This window comes from Scleropages formosus, chromosome 9, assembly GCF_900964775.1.
Source record: "Scleropages formosus chromosome 9, fSclFor1.1, whole genome shotgun sequence".
In the NCBI taxonomy this organism is placed as follows: domain Eukaryota; kingdom Metazoa; phylum Chordata; class Actinopteri; order Osteoglossiformes; family Osteoglossidae; genus Scleropages; species Scleropages formosus.
In genome coordinates, this window is record NC_041814.1 from 26,979,026 (window position 1) to 26,997,480 (window position 18,455).

The 18,455-nt window shown below is 46.9% G+C and overlaps 1 protein-coding gene across 1 annotated transcript in view; it reads left to right on the plus strand.

The window, feature by feature from the left end:
- Positions 1 to 17,336, plus strand: part of yes1 (YES proto-oncogene 1, Src family tyrosine kinase) — a 33,983-nt gene extending 16,647 nt beyond the window's left edge. The window contains exons 2-12 of the mRNA XM_018756845.2: positions 113 to 373; positions 3,816 to 3,915; positions 4,441 to 4,539; positions 6,975 to 7,078; positions 8,263 to 8,412; positions 9,169 to 9,324; positions 10,437 to 10,616; positions 11,864 to 11,940; positions 12,522 to 12,675; positions 13,912 to 14,043; positions 16,566 to 17,336. Coding sequence (XP_018612361.1) covers positions 121 to 373; positions 3,816 to 3,915; positions 4,441 to 4,539; positions 6,975 to 7,078; positions 8,263 to 8,412; positions 9,169 to 9,324; positions 10,437 to 10,616; positions 11,864 to 11,940; positions 12,522 to 12,675; positions 13,912 to 14,043; positions 16,566 to 16,774 — 1,614 coding nt within the window. The 5' untranslated portion in view covers positions 113 to 120 and the 3' untranslated portion in view covers positions 16,775 to 17,336. The remainder of the gene's footprint in view (positions 1 to 112; positions 374 to 3,815; positions 3,916 to 4,440; positions 4,540 to 6,974; positions 7,079 to 8,262; positions 8,413 to 9,168; positions 9,325 to 10,436; positions 10,617 to 11,863; positions 11,941 to 12,521; positions 12,676 to 13,911; positions 14,044 to 16,565) is intronic.
- The last annotated feature ends 1,119 nt before the right edge of the window (positions 17,337 to 18,455 follow it).

Below are 18,455 nucleotides of genomic sequence, written 5' to 3' on the forward strand. Positions count from 1 at the left end.
ACCGTCGCGCCAGATGCCCATCCGGTCCAGCCCTTCAGCGGTTGTTCTGGCCAAAGGTCTTGGCGCCACTCCAGGGCCGTATGATGCGATTGTTTCTGTCGATCTTCCTCAGACGCGAAGATGGGCTGCATCAAGAGCAAGGAGGACAAGGGGCCGGCGATGAAGTACAGACCAGAGAACACGGCGGACTCGGTGAGCGGCCACGTGGGCCACTATGGACCCGAGCCCACGCAGCTGGACCCGACTCCAGCAGTGGGCTACAACAGCCACTCGGTCACGCCCTTCGGGGGCTCCTCCATCATAGCACCTTTCGGCGGGGCATCATCCTCCTTTTCCGCATCGGCGACCAGCACGTTCCCAGGCTCCGTCTCAGGTGGGTGGTGGTACGCCGTACGTCAGAATCGAGCTTGATTTCCAGCCCCTAAACTCCACAGCCAGCACCGATCGTGCTTCTCGCAACGGGTGCCTGTTTTTTCCCCCTCTTAAACCTTATGCACCTTTCTGTTCTCCACCAGAAATCCACACACATCCAGTGTGTTGTAGTGTTAAAGCACTTTAATATTTGGTTAATACATGTTTTTTTCCTTAAATTCTAGAAATTGAGTGCTTAAGTGCTTAATTACATCCTCTTCAAGTACTTGACACATTGAAAGATTATTTTTTTTGTTACTTAGTACCTTGAGTGACTTGCTGTGTTTGACTCATTCATACAGCTGAGTATTTTACTGCAGCAATTCAGGGTAAGTACTTTGCTTGAGCTGTAGAAGGGAATGGGGCTCAAATCGGCAACCTTCAGGTTAGAACACCGTTTATTTAATTCCCGCACTGCGTTACCTACTGCCCTGCGGTTTACAACAATAGATCTTTAAATAAAGGGTTTTTTTTTTGGCTTGAATTGCTCTTCCTTTTGAGAAGAGCATAAAAATTGAGTTGTCGGAAGTAGGCATTTAATTTTGAACCTCTTATGCTGGATAGACAATTTGATGCGCTGACAAGCTACCGAAGTGTGAAAAATAGGTGCCATCAACATTTGTCTTTGCTTAGTCATTTATTGTGTCTTGCTTTGCTTAAAAATGTTTATCTTTTACTTCTTTTAGATGTTTTATTGTAATTTCAGGTGAGGTCCCTGGGTCTGAAGTCCCCGGGCTTTGTCTTGGGGTTTGTCCTGCGCACGAGCCGTTAGTTCCTCATACATGGCTGGAATGACCTCTGTACCAATGACTTCTAGATCTAGTTGCTGCTTCAGAAAGGATATTTGTATTTGTTCATTTAGCTGGTGCTTTTTTCCAAAGCAGTTTACACTGTTAAGCTCCTTACAATTATTTATTCATTTATACAGTTGGGTACTTTTACTGGAGCAGTTTGGGGTAAGTACTTTGATCAGGGGTACTACAGCTGGACGTGGGACTCGAACATGCGACCTTTGTGTCCAAAGGCAGCAGCTCTGATCACTACCACTTGCCAGTATGTGGGTTGTCTCCATCTCCTGTGTCCCGTTCCACACTCCAGCTGCTCCTGTCCTGGTCCTGCTGTCCCAGAGCAACCATACAGTTACTCTCCCTACAGTTCGAGAACTGCTGGAACTGTGCTGAAAGAGTCAAGCATGGGACAGCTGGTAGCGTAGTGGTTAGAGCCGCTGCCTTTGGACCCGAAGGTCACACACACAGACCGAACCCGCTTGTCCCAAGCGGGGTTGCGGCGACTCTGTGCATAACCCGGCAACACAGGGCACGAGGCTGGAGGGGGTGGGGACACACCCGGGACGGGATACCAGTCCGTCGCAAGGCACCCCAAGCAGGACTCAAACCCCCAGGCCCACCAGAGAGCAGGACCCGGCCAAACTGCTGTGCCGCCACGCCCCTCCCAGGACTCAAAGGTCGCAGGTTTGAATCTCAGCTCCAGCTATAGTAAGGTACTTACCCTGAAATTGCCTAGCTTTATAAATGGGTAAATAGTTGTAAATAAATTAACATCGGAAGTCACTTTGGAGAAGAAGCATCAGCTGAATGAATAAATGTGAAATGTCAAACCGGAGACGTCATTGAAAGAGTGTCAGCTGTGGTGTGGTTTTTTTTTTTTTTTTGGGGGGGGGCTTCCAGAGCAGTACTGTCATGGCGCCAGGATGACGGGGCCCCACGGTCCACGTGCAGTTTGTCCACCAGCGAAAGAGTCAAGCAGCTGCTACTCAAGCGATCCGAGGCCACGTAGCGCGTGGCTGTGGAATGGCCAGACTCGGTTGTCCCATGTGTCACGCAGCTGTCATCCCGCTGCATGCCCCCCTCCTCCAGCGGTCCCCCTGAAGTGCTCTCGAGTGCCGTGACGCTGAGCATAGTACTCTCTGGCGTTCAGCTTGTATGAATTGGCACGTTCAGTGCTGTGTGTCGGAGCCATTGAGTTCGCTTCCTTATTACTGGACAACTCTGAATCCATTTCATGCAATAACTTAAGAGGTTTGAGGCTTTTTGTGGCCCTCCGCGTCACAGCGGAATTGTTCTGGGATGTTTTCCTGCGCTGCTGGCTTGAAAAATGTTCTCCAACTTGGGCTGCTTTCAGAGGCACTTCAGGGTTTTTTTTTTTTTTTTTTTTTTTTTCTCCTCCCCCCATCTCTCCCCCTCTAAAAAAAAAATCCTCCCAGCATTCCCTGGGGCTTGCAGCATCCCCTTTCATGCTCTACCAAAGTGCAATCACACACTTATCGCTGCAAAGAGAATTTTTTAGCAAAACCGACCTCAATGATGGGTTGTTGCTGGCAGTAAGTGATGTTTAAACACATCAGAGCAAATTTGGAGCAGCAAGATAGAAGGGACACCTGGTAGCGTAGTAGTTGGAGCTGCTGCCTACATATAGTAAGCTGCACCAGGGATTCTGTAAATATTGATCCTTGAGGCTCTAAAAGGCAGATTTCTTTGATTCACTGATTGATGTGTAATAATGGCATATTTGCTGCTGGTGCTGTTATTTTTGGGCAACTGGTAATGTAGTAGTTGAAGCTGCTGTCTTTGAACCCAGAGGTTTCAGGTTTGATTCCTACCTTTGACTGTTAGTACCCTTGAGCAAGGTACTTACTCTAAATTGTTCCAGTGAAATTAACCAGCTGTATAAATGGATAAATAATTGTAAGTTGCTTTGGAGAAACTGAACAGCTAAATGAACAAATGTTATATGTTGAAAACCTCATGTGTGATGTCCGGAGCGGAGTGTACGTTACAAAACTTTCGCTGGGAGTTATGGCATCATTTCTACATGGGGGGGTCACCAGTCCAGTTTGGATCTGATTTGTCACCCTATTGCTTTGGTGTGATCCTCTCATGTCATGTTTCACATCAATACAGCACCAAAAAACTCTGGAGGAGGAGGAATGTTCAAGCAGCCAGTTGCCCTGTGTAGCTTAGCCTCCGTTTGCGATCTGTTTGCTGAAGCCACCATATGGACTGACTGCATCCATTCATTACTGCTAATTACAGGCCCCTTGAAATCGATTAAGCCACTCCGTTGAATTTGCCTCACGTTAAAGTCAAGCGCTGGAGGGGAGCCCGGCAGACCAAACGACCCACGTTGACGCCATCCGAAAGCCGTAAAGCTCCATCGCAAATAGGCCTGACCCACCCCTGCCCGGACCTGCCCGTAGTTTGATTTCTCATGTTTGGTTCCTCTTTTCTACCAAGTTCTACTTTTCACTGCCTGTTTGTAACAGCAGGGAAGAATTAATTGATGATAACAATGTGTGCTTCCTGAAACCAGATCGCTCGTATCACTCTCACTTTGGTTATGCGACAGCAGGAGCTCTGACCTCTTCGTTTACTGCCCTTTTTTAGGTGGGGTTACGTTTTTCGTGGCCTTGTATGACTATGAAGCCAGAACATCTGATGACCTCTCGTTCAAAAAAGGGGACAGGTTTCAGATCATTAACAACACGTAAGTCTTCCTGCAATCCCTAATCCCTCTGCTGTGCCCCCCCTTTTCTCATTACAGGGGCTTGGAGCACCAAGCTCGTCTTAAGGAGACAGGGGTCTTAGCAGCATGGGTGGGCTGATCTCTGGGAATTAAATGTTCAGACCGAGCACCTTTTATTAATTGTACTTTGTTCAGATTTTTTTCACAAACCCTTGTTTCCCCAGGATCATCTCCCCCCCCCTTTTTGGCTGATTAGTCTATCCCATAATTAATAGTCAGCACTATTCATCGATGCTTTCCCAAAATATTTCCCGTAGTATCACTTGGGTTGGTTGTTTTTGTTATAAATGAGGCAATGACAGCAAAGGAACATGGTTGGAGTGTTCACGTGCTTCAGGTAGATGAGCTGGAAACGCGCAGATAAATGCTCACTGTCAAATTAAGTTTGACAGCAATTTTCTGGACACCCCATTTCTGCAAGGTTCCACTCAGATTCGGTCCAGCCCAAACTGGAGTTCACCAAGGGCTCTCTCTGTCTTCTTGCAGGGAGGGGGACTGGTGGGAAGCTCGTTCCATCAACACGGGGAAGAAAGGATACATTCCCAGCAACTACGTGGCCCCCGCGGACTCGATTCAGGCTGAGGAGTATGGCCAGTTTCTGTTGCCTGCACTTATCCCCCCGCAGTTTGGAGAGCATCACCAATTCATTATACACATCCACATGCACACTTTCTGAAAAGATCTTGACATTCTGTTCTCTCGGTGTGGATTCTGTCCATTTTCGCTCCAGTTTGCTGCTGTCGCTCACATGGAAGACATGAAGATCCTCCTCTTTGCTCTTGCCAATCTGTTATAGCTTCTGTTGGTCTGACATAATATACGGATTTCTTCCCTTCTACTGCGTACAAGGGGGAGATCCCTGATCTCTCCTTGATTGCGGTTCCTCAAACATAAAGAGGATAAGAACAGATACTTACATAAAGAAGAGTAGTAATGTAGTTATGCCGTTTTTGACCCTCTTTGCATTAATGTCCCGTCCTGGGTGTTGTCCCTCCCCCCTTCAGCCTTATACCCTGTGTTGCCGGGTTAGGCTCCGAGTTGCCACGACCCCGCTTGGGACAAGCGGTTTCAGCCAGTGTGTGTGTGCATTAATGTGAGATTTTGAAGCAACACATCTAAGAAGGTAAAGAATGATCCCAAAGAAAAAGTGCCCCGGTTTCTAGCATTGTACTTGTACAATGTAGCCATCTGCTCAATAAACAAGCATCATGTTGCTCTGAGTAAACAAAAGTGCAGCAGAAAAATGGCATTAGATACAGACTTGAATATTAAATTGACTTGTTTGTTCAGTACCACCGTTTTGTTTCTAAACACCATTCATGAAGGTGTATATAGAAGTGAGTTGGACAGGAAATGTATACATAGTCATAGCGGAAGGTGCTAGACTAATTTATGTTGCTATTAGGGAGAGAAGTGTATCCAAAAGGTGTATTTTGAGACCCCTTTTGAATTCTGATAGGGATTCAGCAGTTCTGAAGAACAGAGGGAATTCTTTCCTCCGGACTGCAGCAAAAATTGAAAACCCAACTTTCGACATCGTGCCACTTCTGAGTGCGACAGTAACTTTCCTTTTGTTATTCTTGTTCCCTAAATGTGTGTCTGGGCTTCGTGGAGACCACACATTCCCAAATTTTGGGAGTTTTAAAAAAAAAAAAAAAAGGTTCGGTTTCTGACGTGAATTTTAATGAGTGTAGAGGACAGCTTTTGTGCTTCTGAGTACAAAAATGTGTCTTTTGTAGAGGAACATGCTAGAATGCCCAGCCTCTTACCCTGTATGGCTTGTGTGCAATGTAATTGCTGTTTATTGTAACACACGACAAGGCTGCTGCACAAACATCGCTTTAGTGATCTGAGTTAAGTGAACTTACACGGGCCAGGCTGATGTCCACCATCTGTGCATTCATCTCTCTCCGACTAGCCCTTTCCCCACATGCGACGCTCTGGGTCGTTGCATGGATTAAAACACAGAGAGGAAACGTCCAAACATCCACATGTATTACATCAGTAAATAGCGATCAGACTTGTTTGTGCCTTAAATTGTTGTGTTTTTTTTCTTTTATAGCTGTAGCAAAATAGTCCTTTTATGAAGGCTCGCCATCGGTTTGTGTACTCCCCACCCCGTATCCCGAAAAGTGGCGTGAAAGATGAGCGATTACTTGGCTGGTTAGTTGGTTGAAGGGACACAGCATTCGCTTTGTTTGCCAGAGTACTGTACAGAGTGGCAACAGGTAATTCCAAATCGGACCCGTTTTCGTTTATTTCATTGGCCATCCATATTTGCAAGTGATCATCGCATGGAGCGAACTTGGACAGATGTTGCTGGTGTCTCTGAGACTGACTGCAGACTGACGCAGAATTGCTCAAAATTACATTTAGATGGGTAGCTGGAGTCTTGCGGCTGAACAGAGCCCCGCTTTACTGTCGTCTACGTTTATTCATTTAGGAGGGCGACTTTCAGTGAATACAGTAGTCGTATTGAGTGCACACCTTCTCACCCAGGGTCATGTACAATGCTGTATGTACTTTTATATTTACATTTATTTATTTAGCAGATGCTTTTTTCAAAAGTGACTTCCAGTGAACTCTATGTAGTGTTACCAGCCCACACACCTTATTCACCAAGGTCACTTACACTGCTAGATACACTACTTACACTGGGTCACTCATCATACTATGGTACACTGCATATCCTCATTTGCACACCAGTGAAACACTCTCTCACACACACACATCCACGCAGACACGGGAAAACATGCAAACCCCACACAGACTAACTGGCGATCGAACCCACGTCCTCTCACTCGCCGCGCTATCATGGCATCCCTGTCACACTCATAATTTTTAACACCCTTCGACATTATTCATAAAAAAAAAATTTTTGCGCGCAGCGGTTTGCATCGATATGGTTAGTACTTGGTACTAAGTGACGTAGAACACAACTGTGACTAATACTATGGATTAATATTAATATCTCTGTGCAAATTATCTTACTGTTTGTTTTTTTTGTTTCCTCTCACCAGATGGTACTTTGGTAAAATGGGACGCAAGGATGCTGAGCGGCTTCTCCTGAACCCCGGGAACCATCGAGGCACCTACCTGGTTCGAGAAAGTGAAACTACTAAGGGTGAGGCCCACCTGCTCCCCTCCACTGTGTTTTCACCACGCAAAACGACTGTAAACGGAGATCTGAACTGAGAAATAGGAGCAGTCTCAAAATGCGGGCTGATAGGGAAGCCACAGTAATTGTGAGCACATGGGGGTTCTTTTTTAAAAAGAAATGTTTCTCAAAGCCTCAAGGACACCGTTGTTATGACAACAGTTATCGTCCACGTTTCCCAGCCCTCTGTCCTATTTCCGTTCTTTCAAAGCATAAGTGAGAGCGCTTTGCTCACTGTGACGTGTCCTGTCAGCACCGCGTATAAAGTCCAGTCTCGTGTTTAATTGGGGTCGGATGGCGTGACTGTAACTTTGGAATGGCCTGAGCTCTTTGGCCTGTGAACCCTCTCGTCGGTTACCGAGCAACACGCATACGGGCTGAGCTCCGAGGGACGACTTCCACACGACTGTTGTTGGATCGGTTTTCCTTCTGTTCCCCCATTTCCTGTTTGCTTGATAACACATTTTAATTTACATTTATTCATTTAGTTGATGCGTTTTGCCAAAGCAACTTACAGTATGAGACTACTAACAATTATTTACCCATTTATACAACTGGGCTGTTTTTAACTAGATCAGTTTAGGGTAAGTGCCTTGCTCAAGGGTACTACAGCTTGAGGGGGATTTGAACCGATGACCTTTGGGTCCAAAGGCAGCAGCTCTCACCATCGTGCTATCTGCTGGCTCTGTGTTAAATGTAGCGGTAGCAGGTTGAAGCTGTCACCTCGCAATAGAAGGGGCCAGGTTTGAACGAGCGACCCTGTTGTCAAACCTTTAATCAAGGTACCTTACCCTGAATTTGTACAGTAAGAATTACTCAGATGGATGATCAGTAAATCACTAAGTATCTTGGTGTACAAACCTAACGTAGTAAAATGCCTTGGAGAAATGCAGCAGCTGAATAATAGTTAACAATAAAAACGGTATATTGGATAAGAACCGGCGTGGTAGAGCAGTTGCGGTTTCCTTCGAGCTCCGCTTCGATGCTTCCCTTCTTTAAGGCTTACTGGTGCAACACTGTTCGGCGCAAGGCCCCGCAGGCAATCCCCGACGGCACCGGCGCCGTCATCTGTGATTCCAGCCCCCTCCCCAATCCCGTCCACCTGCTGCCGCACCTGTTCCTCAGCTCTGTGAACCCCCCCCCTCCCACAGGCGCCTACTCCCTGTCTATCCGGGACTGGGACGACGCAAAGGGAGACAATGTGAAGCACTACAAAATTCGGAAACTTGACAACGGCGGCTATTACATCACGACGCGGGCGCAGTTTGAGACGCTGCAGAAGCTGGTGAAACACTACACAGGTATGTGCTCCGTTATTTAACCACCCACACACCCCACCCACCCGAAGCTGAATGCTGCTTTTTGATCTCTTCCTAGTGGAAAAGTCTAGCTTTAACCCCTCACCCCCCAATCAACAACTCCTCTCAGCCTCCTTCCTAGAGACTGCCTTATTAAAAATGTTAAGTGGCCCTCCAGCTCTCACCGGAGCCAGTCCCAAGGCGGACTCCCCCCCCCCCCCCCAGTTTGTTGACCCAGGAACACATTCCTCAGTTACCTGTAATGACTTCCTCAGAAGCTGCTGTTTCACCTGGAGCTGCAGCAAGATCTTTGGGAGCTGTGTGGCATTTCCTGGCTCGGGGGGGAACGTAAGACACTGACAGCACAAATGAAATAGAACTGTGGTTAAGGACCCGAACTGGCCAGACCCCAAGGAAGGGGTTCTGCTCTCATACTGTAAGGTACACTTATGGTACATGATATACATTGTATAAATGGTGGATTAAAGGCAAAAATCGCTGTGGCGAAATGTGCTTGCGAAGCCACAACATTAATATTGGCAGCACTAAATATGGGTTTCCTTCCCCTGCCAGCGCATGCTGTGACTTTGTGACCATCCCGAAGGGAAGGTTTTCCTGCCAACGCTGATATGAATGAACGAGCCATCACGGCGACTCGGTTGCTTGACCCAGATTCCTCGATTTCAGTTGGAGAGCTCCTAATGTCGGAAGAAGGGGCTTCTGCGCCAAAGTGAATGCCCTCCTGTTTCTCTCGAGCAGAGCATGCCGATGGCCTGTGCTACCGGCTCACTGCCGTGTGCCCCACTGTGAAGCCGCAGACGCAGGGCCTGGCCAAGGACGCCTGGGAGATCCCGCGCGAGTCCCTGCGCCTGGAGGTGAAGCTCGGTCAAGGCTGCTTCGGAGAGGTCTGGATGGGTAAGCGGGCCACCTATCGCAAGTCCTGGCTTGCCTGGTTTCGCACCAGGGCTCCTCTGGTATCCCTCTTGTGTTTCGCTACCATTTGCCAGGGGCGGGAGTGCACTATTTCATTGGAGGTTACACGAGATCTATGTAAAGTCCCATTATCCCCATTATCGAGGGGGCATCTGTAGCATAGTAGTTAGAGCTGCTGCCTTTCGACCCAAAGGTTGCGGGTTCAGATCCCGCCTCCAACTGTAGTACCCCTGAGCAAGGTAAGCCTAAGTTGCTCCATTAAATCTACCCAGTTGTATAAATGGGTAAATAACTGAGTACTCTCATGTTGTAAATCACTTTGGAGAAAGTGTCATTGAAAAAAATAAATGTAAATCTATGCGATGTAATCTCTTGCTGAAGTGGATGCCTTGGCAGAGAAGCATGAGATGAGATGTGTGATACCAGTGTGATAGTTTCCTTTTTACAAGCAAATCTGACTTTATCAGAACTTCATCTTCTGACATTTACTGTTTTTTTTAATTTTCCATATGATTTAAAATGACTGGAAATTAAAAAAAAAAAAAAAAATTGTCTCGGTGCTAGTTGTTGAACAATTTATCCCATAACGTTCCTCATGTTCTAGAACCGGACAGGAGCTGTAAACACTGTGGAAGTGGGTTGAATTAAGGCAGCGCCAAACTCCCAGTTCTGTTTGGGTGCTCTTTATTGCCCCCTTCAGTACACACACACACATTATTAGAACCGCTTGTCCCTTACGGGGTCACGGGGAACCGGAGCCTACCCGGCAACACAGGGCGTAAGGCCAGAGGGGGAAGGGGACACACCCAGGACGGGACGCCAGTCCGCCGCAAGGCACCCCAAGCAGGACTTGAACCCCAGACCCACCGGAGAGCAGGACTGCAGTCCAACCCACTGCGCCACCGCACCCCCCGCCCCCTTCAGTAAATGAACACAAATCATGTTCATTCCAACAGAAATTTTGGGAAATACAGGACAAGAAAATACAATTACAAATAAGTAAATTTGTTTGCGTCTTCAAGATCAGTGAGTTGACTATACGGTCTTACTAGCATTCTGATGTCTGAAGGAATCCCCCCCTTTCCGCATCACAGGCACCTGGAACGGGACCACCAAGGTGGCCATCAAGACGCTGAAGCCAGGCACCATGTCGCCTGAAGCCTTCCTGCAAGAGGCGCAGATCATGAAAAAGCTTCGCCACGACAAGCTGGTGCCGCTGTATGCCGTGGTGTCCGAGGAGCCCATCTACATCGTCACGGAGTACATGGCCAAAGGTCAGGGTCGCAACCCCGCCTACCTCGAGTGCATCGCCAAGGGTAGAACGGTGCGACTTTACTGGCGGAAACTGAACGAAATCTACACACTTGAAAGTGCAGTGTTACGCATCGCGCGAAAAGTAATTTTAGAGGAATGCTGTTGCTCCTCAACCTTTATACATTGTGTCTTTTGTCAAAATCCAATTATTTTACTTTTGCTGACTTAAATCCAGTCGCGGCCGGTCTTTGCCAGCCCATTGATTCCGGGCAGGAAATGCCCACAGCCTTAATATTTGCTTTTGAAACAGTTTTTTTTTTTTTTTAAAAAGCACAACTCATTCCATGAGGGTTTTAAGAAACGCCACACACTGTACTGCACGTTTGAGGATGCATATATGCCACCTCCGCTGTGAAGGTTACTTAGGTATTGTTATAAAATGTAAAATTCACACTTTAATTCATATGTATTCCCTGAATTCAAAAATGGAAGTACCCCTGAATACCTACAGATTTACCCCACAAATGCCTCCCTTACAGCACATGTGAGCCCCATGTGCAGTTGCTTCGAAGCAACAAAAATGCGTCTTGACGGAGAACTTTGTTTCCTGCCTGACCACTTTTGAAAATGTGCTTTTGCCCTTTTTTAATTAAACATTTCAGTTTAATTAAAATGCTGTACACTTGAGAAGTTGCTGAATCCCAAGTGTTCCTGTAGAATTTTTTTCTGGCCCTAAAGGAGGAAATTTTAATTGGGTAACGATGAATTTTTAATGCTCAAGCAGTCTCCTCGCGACAAGTGTGTGGATGTGCGTGCGTGTGCTCGTGCGCATGTCAGTGGGCGCATTTGTGTGGCTGTGGGTCTGGGAGTTTGTGTAGTGGGAACGTAGGATTTCATCAAGCGCTTGCACATTGCCCAACCTCTGGCGGAGATGTCCTCATCATAGCTGCTTGTCGCTTGCCAGCGGCTGGCGGGAGCGTCTCGACACAACATGCGACGCTCCCCCAGCCTCGGCAGCCTCGGCAGCCTCATGCTTCCATGCGACTTTGTGTGTGACATCCGCAGACGGACAAAGGGAGACTCTCATTGCCGCGTGTCCCCGACGGGAGTTGCACTGGTGTCACCTGAGACCAGGCTGCGGAAACCATGGGCTCTTAGCTGTTGTCACAGGCTTCAGTTAACGAGCACCGCTTGGGATATTTATCTGAACCCCACTCCTAACGGTCCGCTCACACTGCTTCTGACTGCCTCCCTTTATTTTTTCTAGGAAGTTTGTTGGATTTCCTGAAGGAAGGAGACGGCAAGTTCCTAAAACTGCCCCAGCTTGTTGATATGGCTGCTCAGGTGAGAAAAGACGGCCCGTCGAGCGGTGCGGGTGGCACAGCGAGTAGTCTTGCAGTCTCACAACGCATGGGTGGTGCGAGAGGATATGGGTTCAGTCCCCGCTCGGTCTTTGAGTTTACATGTTCTTGTATCTGTGTGGGTTTTCTCCGGGTGCTCTGGTTTCCTCCCGCAGTCCAAAGACGTACCGTTCAGGTGGATTCGTGACTAAGTCACCTGTAGTTTGCGAGTGACAGAGACAGTGTGTGTCACTGGTGTACGGAGTGACTCGTTGTAAGTAGTTGTAACTAACCAGCAGTGTAAGTCACCTTACTACTCAGAGTTCGTTGGGAGTCGCTTTGGAGAACGTCTGCTAAATGAATAAATGTAAATCGTGCTTTGAATCTGTCTGGCTGTGAAATCAGCCCAGTGACCGTTTTACCACATTGTACAGATGCAGAAAACCTTTTAGGTGAAGTCGTGGCGCTCGGATTTGCCACGTGATAAGCACGTGCTTTAAAGACCAGTCTTTATGGTGGAAACCTCAGACCGTGTGTGTTTTCCCGGCCCATTTAAGGACACGTCCCCGTTTCTATCATTTTCAGATAGCGGATGGAATGGCCTTCATCGAGCGCATGAACTACATCCACAGAGACCTGCGGGCAGCCAACATCCTCGTCGGCGACAACCTGGTGTGCAAGATTGCCGACTTCGGCCTGGCCCGCCTCATAGAGGACAATGAATACACCGCGAGACAAGGCGAGTCGGCCGGTGTCAGCGCGTGACAGGTGGAACCTGGATGGAATCGGCAGCGATTTCTTCTTCTTACGTAGATCCGTGAGCAGGAGGAGGACTGGACCGAGGCCTTTGGCCCTGTTAGCTCCACATTGTCTCCATCGATAGATTTGTACGGTGACGCTGTGCACAGAAAGTGTATAACTGGACCGCAGGGGAACGCTTTCCTTGCTGGAGTAAAAAAAAAATATATATATATAATTCCAATGTTACGTTTGAGTACAGAAAAGGAAACAAAATTCAGTTCTGATGTAACAAGTATTTTAATTGCACAGTTTTCCTGTGGATAATTTGGATACGACAAAAAGAATTAATAGAGGAGCCCTGTATGGCTTTACTGGTACCATTTGGGAATAACGGAGTCTCGTACACAAAATGCAATTTCTGAAGATTTTGAGGCAATTAAATTTAATTGTAGCGTAGTACATCCAGTGATAAGAGAGTAAAGAAGTGCTTTAGCGGTCCAAATGGTTATCGGAAAAGAGATGACTCTAGAACAGAAGAGGGAAGTTATAAAGGCCTTTGAAAGAGAGTCTTTGTTTTACATGCATTATTTATATGCAGTAGATTGTGGGCCAGCCCAAAGGTTGCAGGTTTGATCCCCACCTCAGGCTGTAGTACCCTTGAGCAAGGTACTTACCCTAAATTGCTCCAGTAAAATTACTCAGCTGTGTAAATGGGTGAATAACTGTGAATATCTTAACATTGTAAGTCGCTTTGGGAAAAAAGCATCAGCTACATGTAGATGGATTTTTGTTGGTTTTGTATCATTTTATAACTTTAGGTGTACTGTCAGTTTTTTTGTTGGTGCTGAATCCTCTTTTATATGGGCTCTGCCCCGACTCCTTGTTTTCTTTTGATTCTTGTTTTATATTTTTGTTAGTGTTGGACAGGAAGACGACAGTGTCATAATGGCAGAACCGACCGTATTTGACACGACAAAGGAATTAGCCATTGAGTTGCTGCAGGGAGACGGGAGAAAACGAGAAACCGTTTACGTCATTAAGAGCTGTAATCTGAAGCTTCGCAAACTGTGCTCTCAAGGGAAAGGAATAGAGGATCGACTGGGACAAGTAGTGGTTCTGCAGCCGCGGTGGCGCAGTCAGGATATTCAGGCTCTCTAGCGACACCTAGCGAGGTCAGATGGTAGGACACGCGCTTCGCTAAACACGCCACGTTTGTCCCCTCTGCCGCACACAGGAGCCAAGTTCCCCATCAAGTGGACGGCACCCGAAGCCGCCCTGTACGGCCGCTTCACCATCAAATCGGACGTGTGGTCCTTTGGCATCCTGTTGACGGAGCTGGTCACCAAGGGCCGGGTGCCCTATCCAGGTGAGTGTGGGTGGGGTCGGGAGCAGAGTTTTTTTTTTTTAATCTTACGGTCAGGGGCGGAGTTACAGAGGGGAAGGTGGGACAAAGGAAATAATGGCACGTCTCTCTTTGGCAGCCAGCCTGCTGCCTGTAGTGGAGGAAGTACTGCCCTGACGGTGGGGAGGTGGTGTTGGATCTGTACATTACAAACTTGGCATGTGGTCATCGTGGTTTGTTTATTGCCCCATCGCCCTGAGTTCGCGGTGAGGCTGAGTCATAGCGTGTACTTTGAGACGATAGACCGGTGCGAGTCATACCTTGAGGAGTGTGTGGAGCATCACGCGTTCTATTTTTTGCACACGGTACATCACTGTCAATCTCCTTCAGTTTAATTCCTTAACCGATATTTATGTTAAGGGCCATTATTGTGTTCATCACCCTTTTATTTATTTTAAAAAACAACTTAACACCAGTATCCCTTACATAAAAATAACCAAAGTGATGGGAAATGTTTGGGATAGTTGTCCACTCGCGCACGCACACACACACACAGCAGCTCCAGTCCTGTGACGCCATTTACAACGTGAGAGAATCTGATCTCTCCAACCCCAGGAGGATACAAGGAAGGATGTGGTTATTCCATTGTCTCACTCTCACGCCTCATTTCCTTAACTTATTTATTTATACGTACATACATACTGTCATCTTTCTGCAGTGTTTGTTACAAAGGGGCTGTTTTACTTTTAAACGGACAGTCAGTATTTCATGTACAGTGTTTGAGAAAAGCTCTCGCTAAAGAGAGCTCTACACACTGGTAATGTAGTAATTAGTAATGTACTCCTGTAGTTGAACTGGACGTCTTTTTTTAATTTTAACTCTTTCATTTAGCTGTTTTTTCTCTAGATCAGCTTGTGACGTTAAGTTGCTCACAGTGGTTTATGCAGTTAGGATTTCCCTTTTTTTTTTAAAAAAAAAAAAAAAAAAACTCCCAGCTCAGCTTAAGGTACTTTAAGGTACTGGAGCTGGAGTGTGATCTGAACCAGTCCTCATTGTGAAATGGCAGTTCTTCCACCTGCGGCACTTCGGTGTAAATCCGAAGTTTTTGTCTTCTTGCCAAAATGTTAAAAGTTATATGTGCTTGGCACAGCTGGTAGTGTAGTGGTTAGAGCTGCTGCCTTTGGACCTCAAGGTTGCAGGTTTGAATCCCACCTCCAGCTGCAGTACTCTTGAGGAAAGGTACTTACCCTAAACTACTCCAGTAAAAGTACCTGGCTGTATAAATGGGTAAATAACTTAGCAAGTTGCTTTGGAGAAAAGTGTGAGAGAAATATGATATTGTCACCAGTGCTAAAGGACTGATGTGTGTGGTTTTGCGAAGGATACTTCTGTACCTTTAGATGAAATCTAACATGATGACATTATCTTAACGGCTCCTCTGTCAGGAGCGGGAAGGGATGTAGGTGGAAGCCGAAATCGGAATACTCGCCTAAGGCAGTCCAAAGAGCAGTGAACTCCAAACGCTGACAGCTCACAGGACCGAGGTTCAAAACCGCTGACGTTTTTAGTTGGCGTCGTGCTTCTCGAAACAAAGCCCATTAATGTGGATGGCTTAATGGCATGGAAGCTGCATGTTATTGGAAACCCGGTTACCATGGTTGCCCACTTGCCTTTGAGCTTCCAGGGTGAGGGTTTGGTGGACGGATTTTTAAATGACCCAGCAACTGCGCTGTAGAAATGTCATTGCCGTATGTGACTCCGCCCATCTCGGTGCTCTGACACAGGCTTGACTTTGTCCCGAACCCCCCGCCTTGTTTATTTTTAATGATCGAAAACCAGCTGACGTTTTGGCGAACACAATGTCAGTCAGACCAAAAGGAGTTCCATAACTGCTCGTTTTTCCTGCTGCTTTAAATGTATAGCAGCTCATGCTTATTGTTTAAAAAAAAAAGGGATTCTGTGAATTTATTGCTCCATACAGGACTCTTTGTTCAGCAGACGTCAGTGCAAGCAACCACTGCACCATGTTGTGGAGTAGCCCTTGCGGGTCAGCGGGTCAACTGGTAACACAGTGGTTAAAGCTACTGCCTTCGGACCAAAATGTTGCTGGTTCAATTCCCACCTCCAGCTTCTGTACCCTTGATCAATGTACTTGTGCTCCAGTAAAATTACCCAGCTGTATAAATGGGGAAATAACTGTAGGTAGCTTAACATTGCAAATGGCTTTGGAGAAGAGCATCAGCTAAATATGTAAATGTAGATCCTTTGAGATCTTTGTCATTAAATAGGGAGGGTTCAGAACATTTAGCAGTGCTGAGTTGGCCATGAAGGTAAACTAAGATGCGCATAAAGTTACTCTTAAAGAGAAAAGCCGTGCTCTTTGAAACAAACGTCGGTGCCGTTAGTGCTCGCTGTCAAATCCACAGAAGCTCAGGCTCCTCACCTTGCAGCTAATGATGTTCAACTGCCGCTCCGCACCATTGTCCGGTGCCAGGGATCTTGTGTGTAACCCCCACCCCCCCCCATCCTTGCTCTCTCACCGGCAGGCATGGTGAACCGCGAGGTGCTGGAGCAGGTGGAGCGGGGTTACCGCATGCCCTGCCCCCAGGGTTGCCCCGAGTCGCTCCACGAGATGATGAAGCAAATGTGGAAGAAGGACCCAGATGAGCGGCCTACCTTCGAGTACATCCAGTCCTTCCTGGAGGATTACTTCACGGCCACGGAGCCGCAGTACCAGCCGGGAGACAACTTGTAGAGCCACGACCCCCGCTGCGTGCCGTCCCGCCGCCTCCTCGCCTCGCCCCGGGCCGTTCAGGAAAGGCGCGCTCTGAGAGACGAACAGGGACAGGGGCGCAGCGGCCGGACAACCCGAGAGCGTCAAGCCACAAGTCGTGGGCTGTGAAAAGGCAAACTGGAAACTTGACTGGTGCACAAACCACTGCTCTTTTTTCATTTCATAGACCTTTCGATTTCATTAGTTTAATTTTCAGTTTAATTTCCCAGTTATATGTGTCATGTCGCTAATCCCGGACACATCGCCAACGGTTATTTCAAGTAGACGTTCTTCGTTCGATGGACAATTTTATTATTTTTTTTCCTTTTTGTTTTTACCTTGGCTCAACTGTACATTTCAAAGTGACCAATTTTAGTGTATAATGTTTAAATCCTGTAAAATCACGAACGTGTTGCTCCGTACTGTGAACTGACCGAGAGGGCAGCTGCGTGAAGCTGTTCAGAATGCGCATTAAGATGCTGATTAAGTAAAAGGTGCAGCGAGGAACTGGGGAAGAGAGAATAAAAGCAGTGCTTTTGGCACACATGCCTTCTGCCGGCAGGTCCATTTCCTCTGCCCTTTGTGTGCGAGACAGATCTGGTCAGCAGACATTGCCATGTGGACTAGTTCCTCCCTTTGTGTGAATGTATAAACGCAGAGCCGCGTTCCGATTAGACCGTCGACCCCGTCGCGAATCTTCAAAATCTTCAAAACGTCGACAGGATCATTTGTGTGACACTACAGGATCGTTCCAGAAGTTTCCGTAGTCCGGTGAGGGTCGCCCTTCCTCGTCCTTTATGCCAAATGTCGGGTGGACGCATCTCTGATCTACCACTTGAAGCAAGGGCTTCACCTCAATGGCTGATCTGGCCAAAGTTTGTGTGTGTGCATTTAATTTTGCAAATGTTCATTTGCAAAGACTTGTCCCACATTTCATTTTTTTTTTTAACTATAGGTTTGTTAAATCTATATACAATCTGTAAGTCGGGCAGGATATTGAATAGTGCTTAAAAACCTGGATTTGTAAACCTGAATGTTGCAGGTTTGAGTCCTGAGAGAGAGACTCTGCTGTTCGACTCTTAATCAATGAAATATCCTGTAGCAATGGAGAAAAAGTGCAAGGATAAAGGAACGAGTGAGATGAAACGGAAGAAAAATGAGCCGAAGGAATTCCAGGGGACATGCGCTGCAGCGATGTGATGGGAGGGCTAATGGTGCGACCGTGGGTTCGAGCGACAGGCTGTTCGATCAGGCAGTGTCACGCATATCCTACAAGTTCATTTTTAAGCTTTGCATTTTTAATGTGTGGAATTTTCATAATGTTCCAGTAATTTTACACGACGTGGGGTCCGCCATCGATGGCGTGCTGCGAGCTGCAACCTTTTCCCAAGAAATCATACCTGTTCTCATCCACATGTCAGCAGGTTTCTGTGTTCGTCTTTCTTTTTCCACTCAAACCCTCAGACAAGTGATGTGTTTTCTGAGTGTCCTGCTCCCTTCAGTCGGGGCACGGATTTTTACAAGGGCTTTGTACAGTTATGAAAACCTTTTTTTTTTTTTTTTTTTTTCTCCCCCCCTCCTCTTTTCTAAGGAAAAGTTTTAAATAAGAGGGCACAAAACTATGGGTTTCAATGACTGGTAAGAGTAATAATAAAAGGTTATT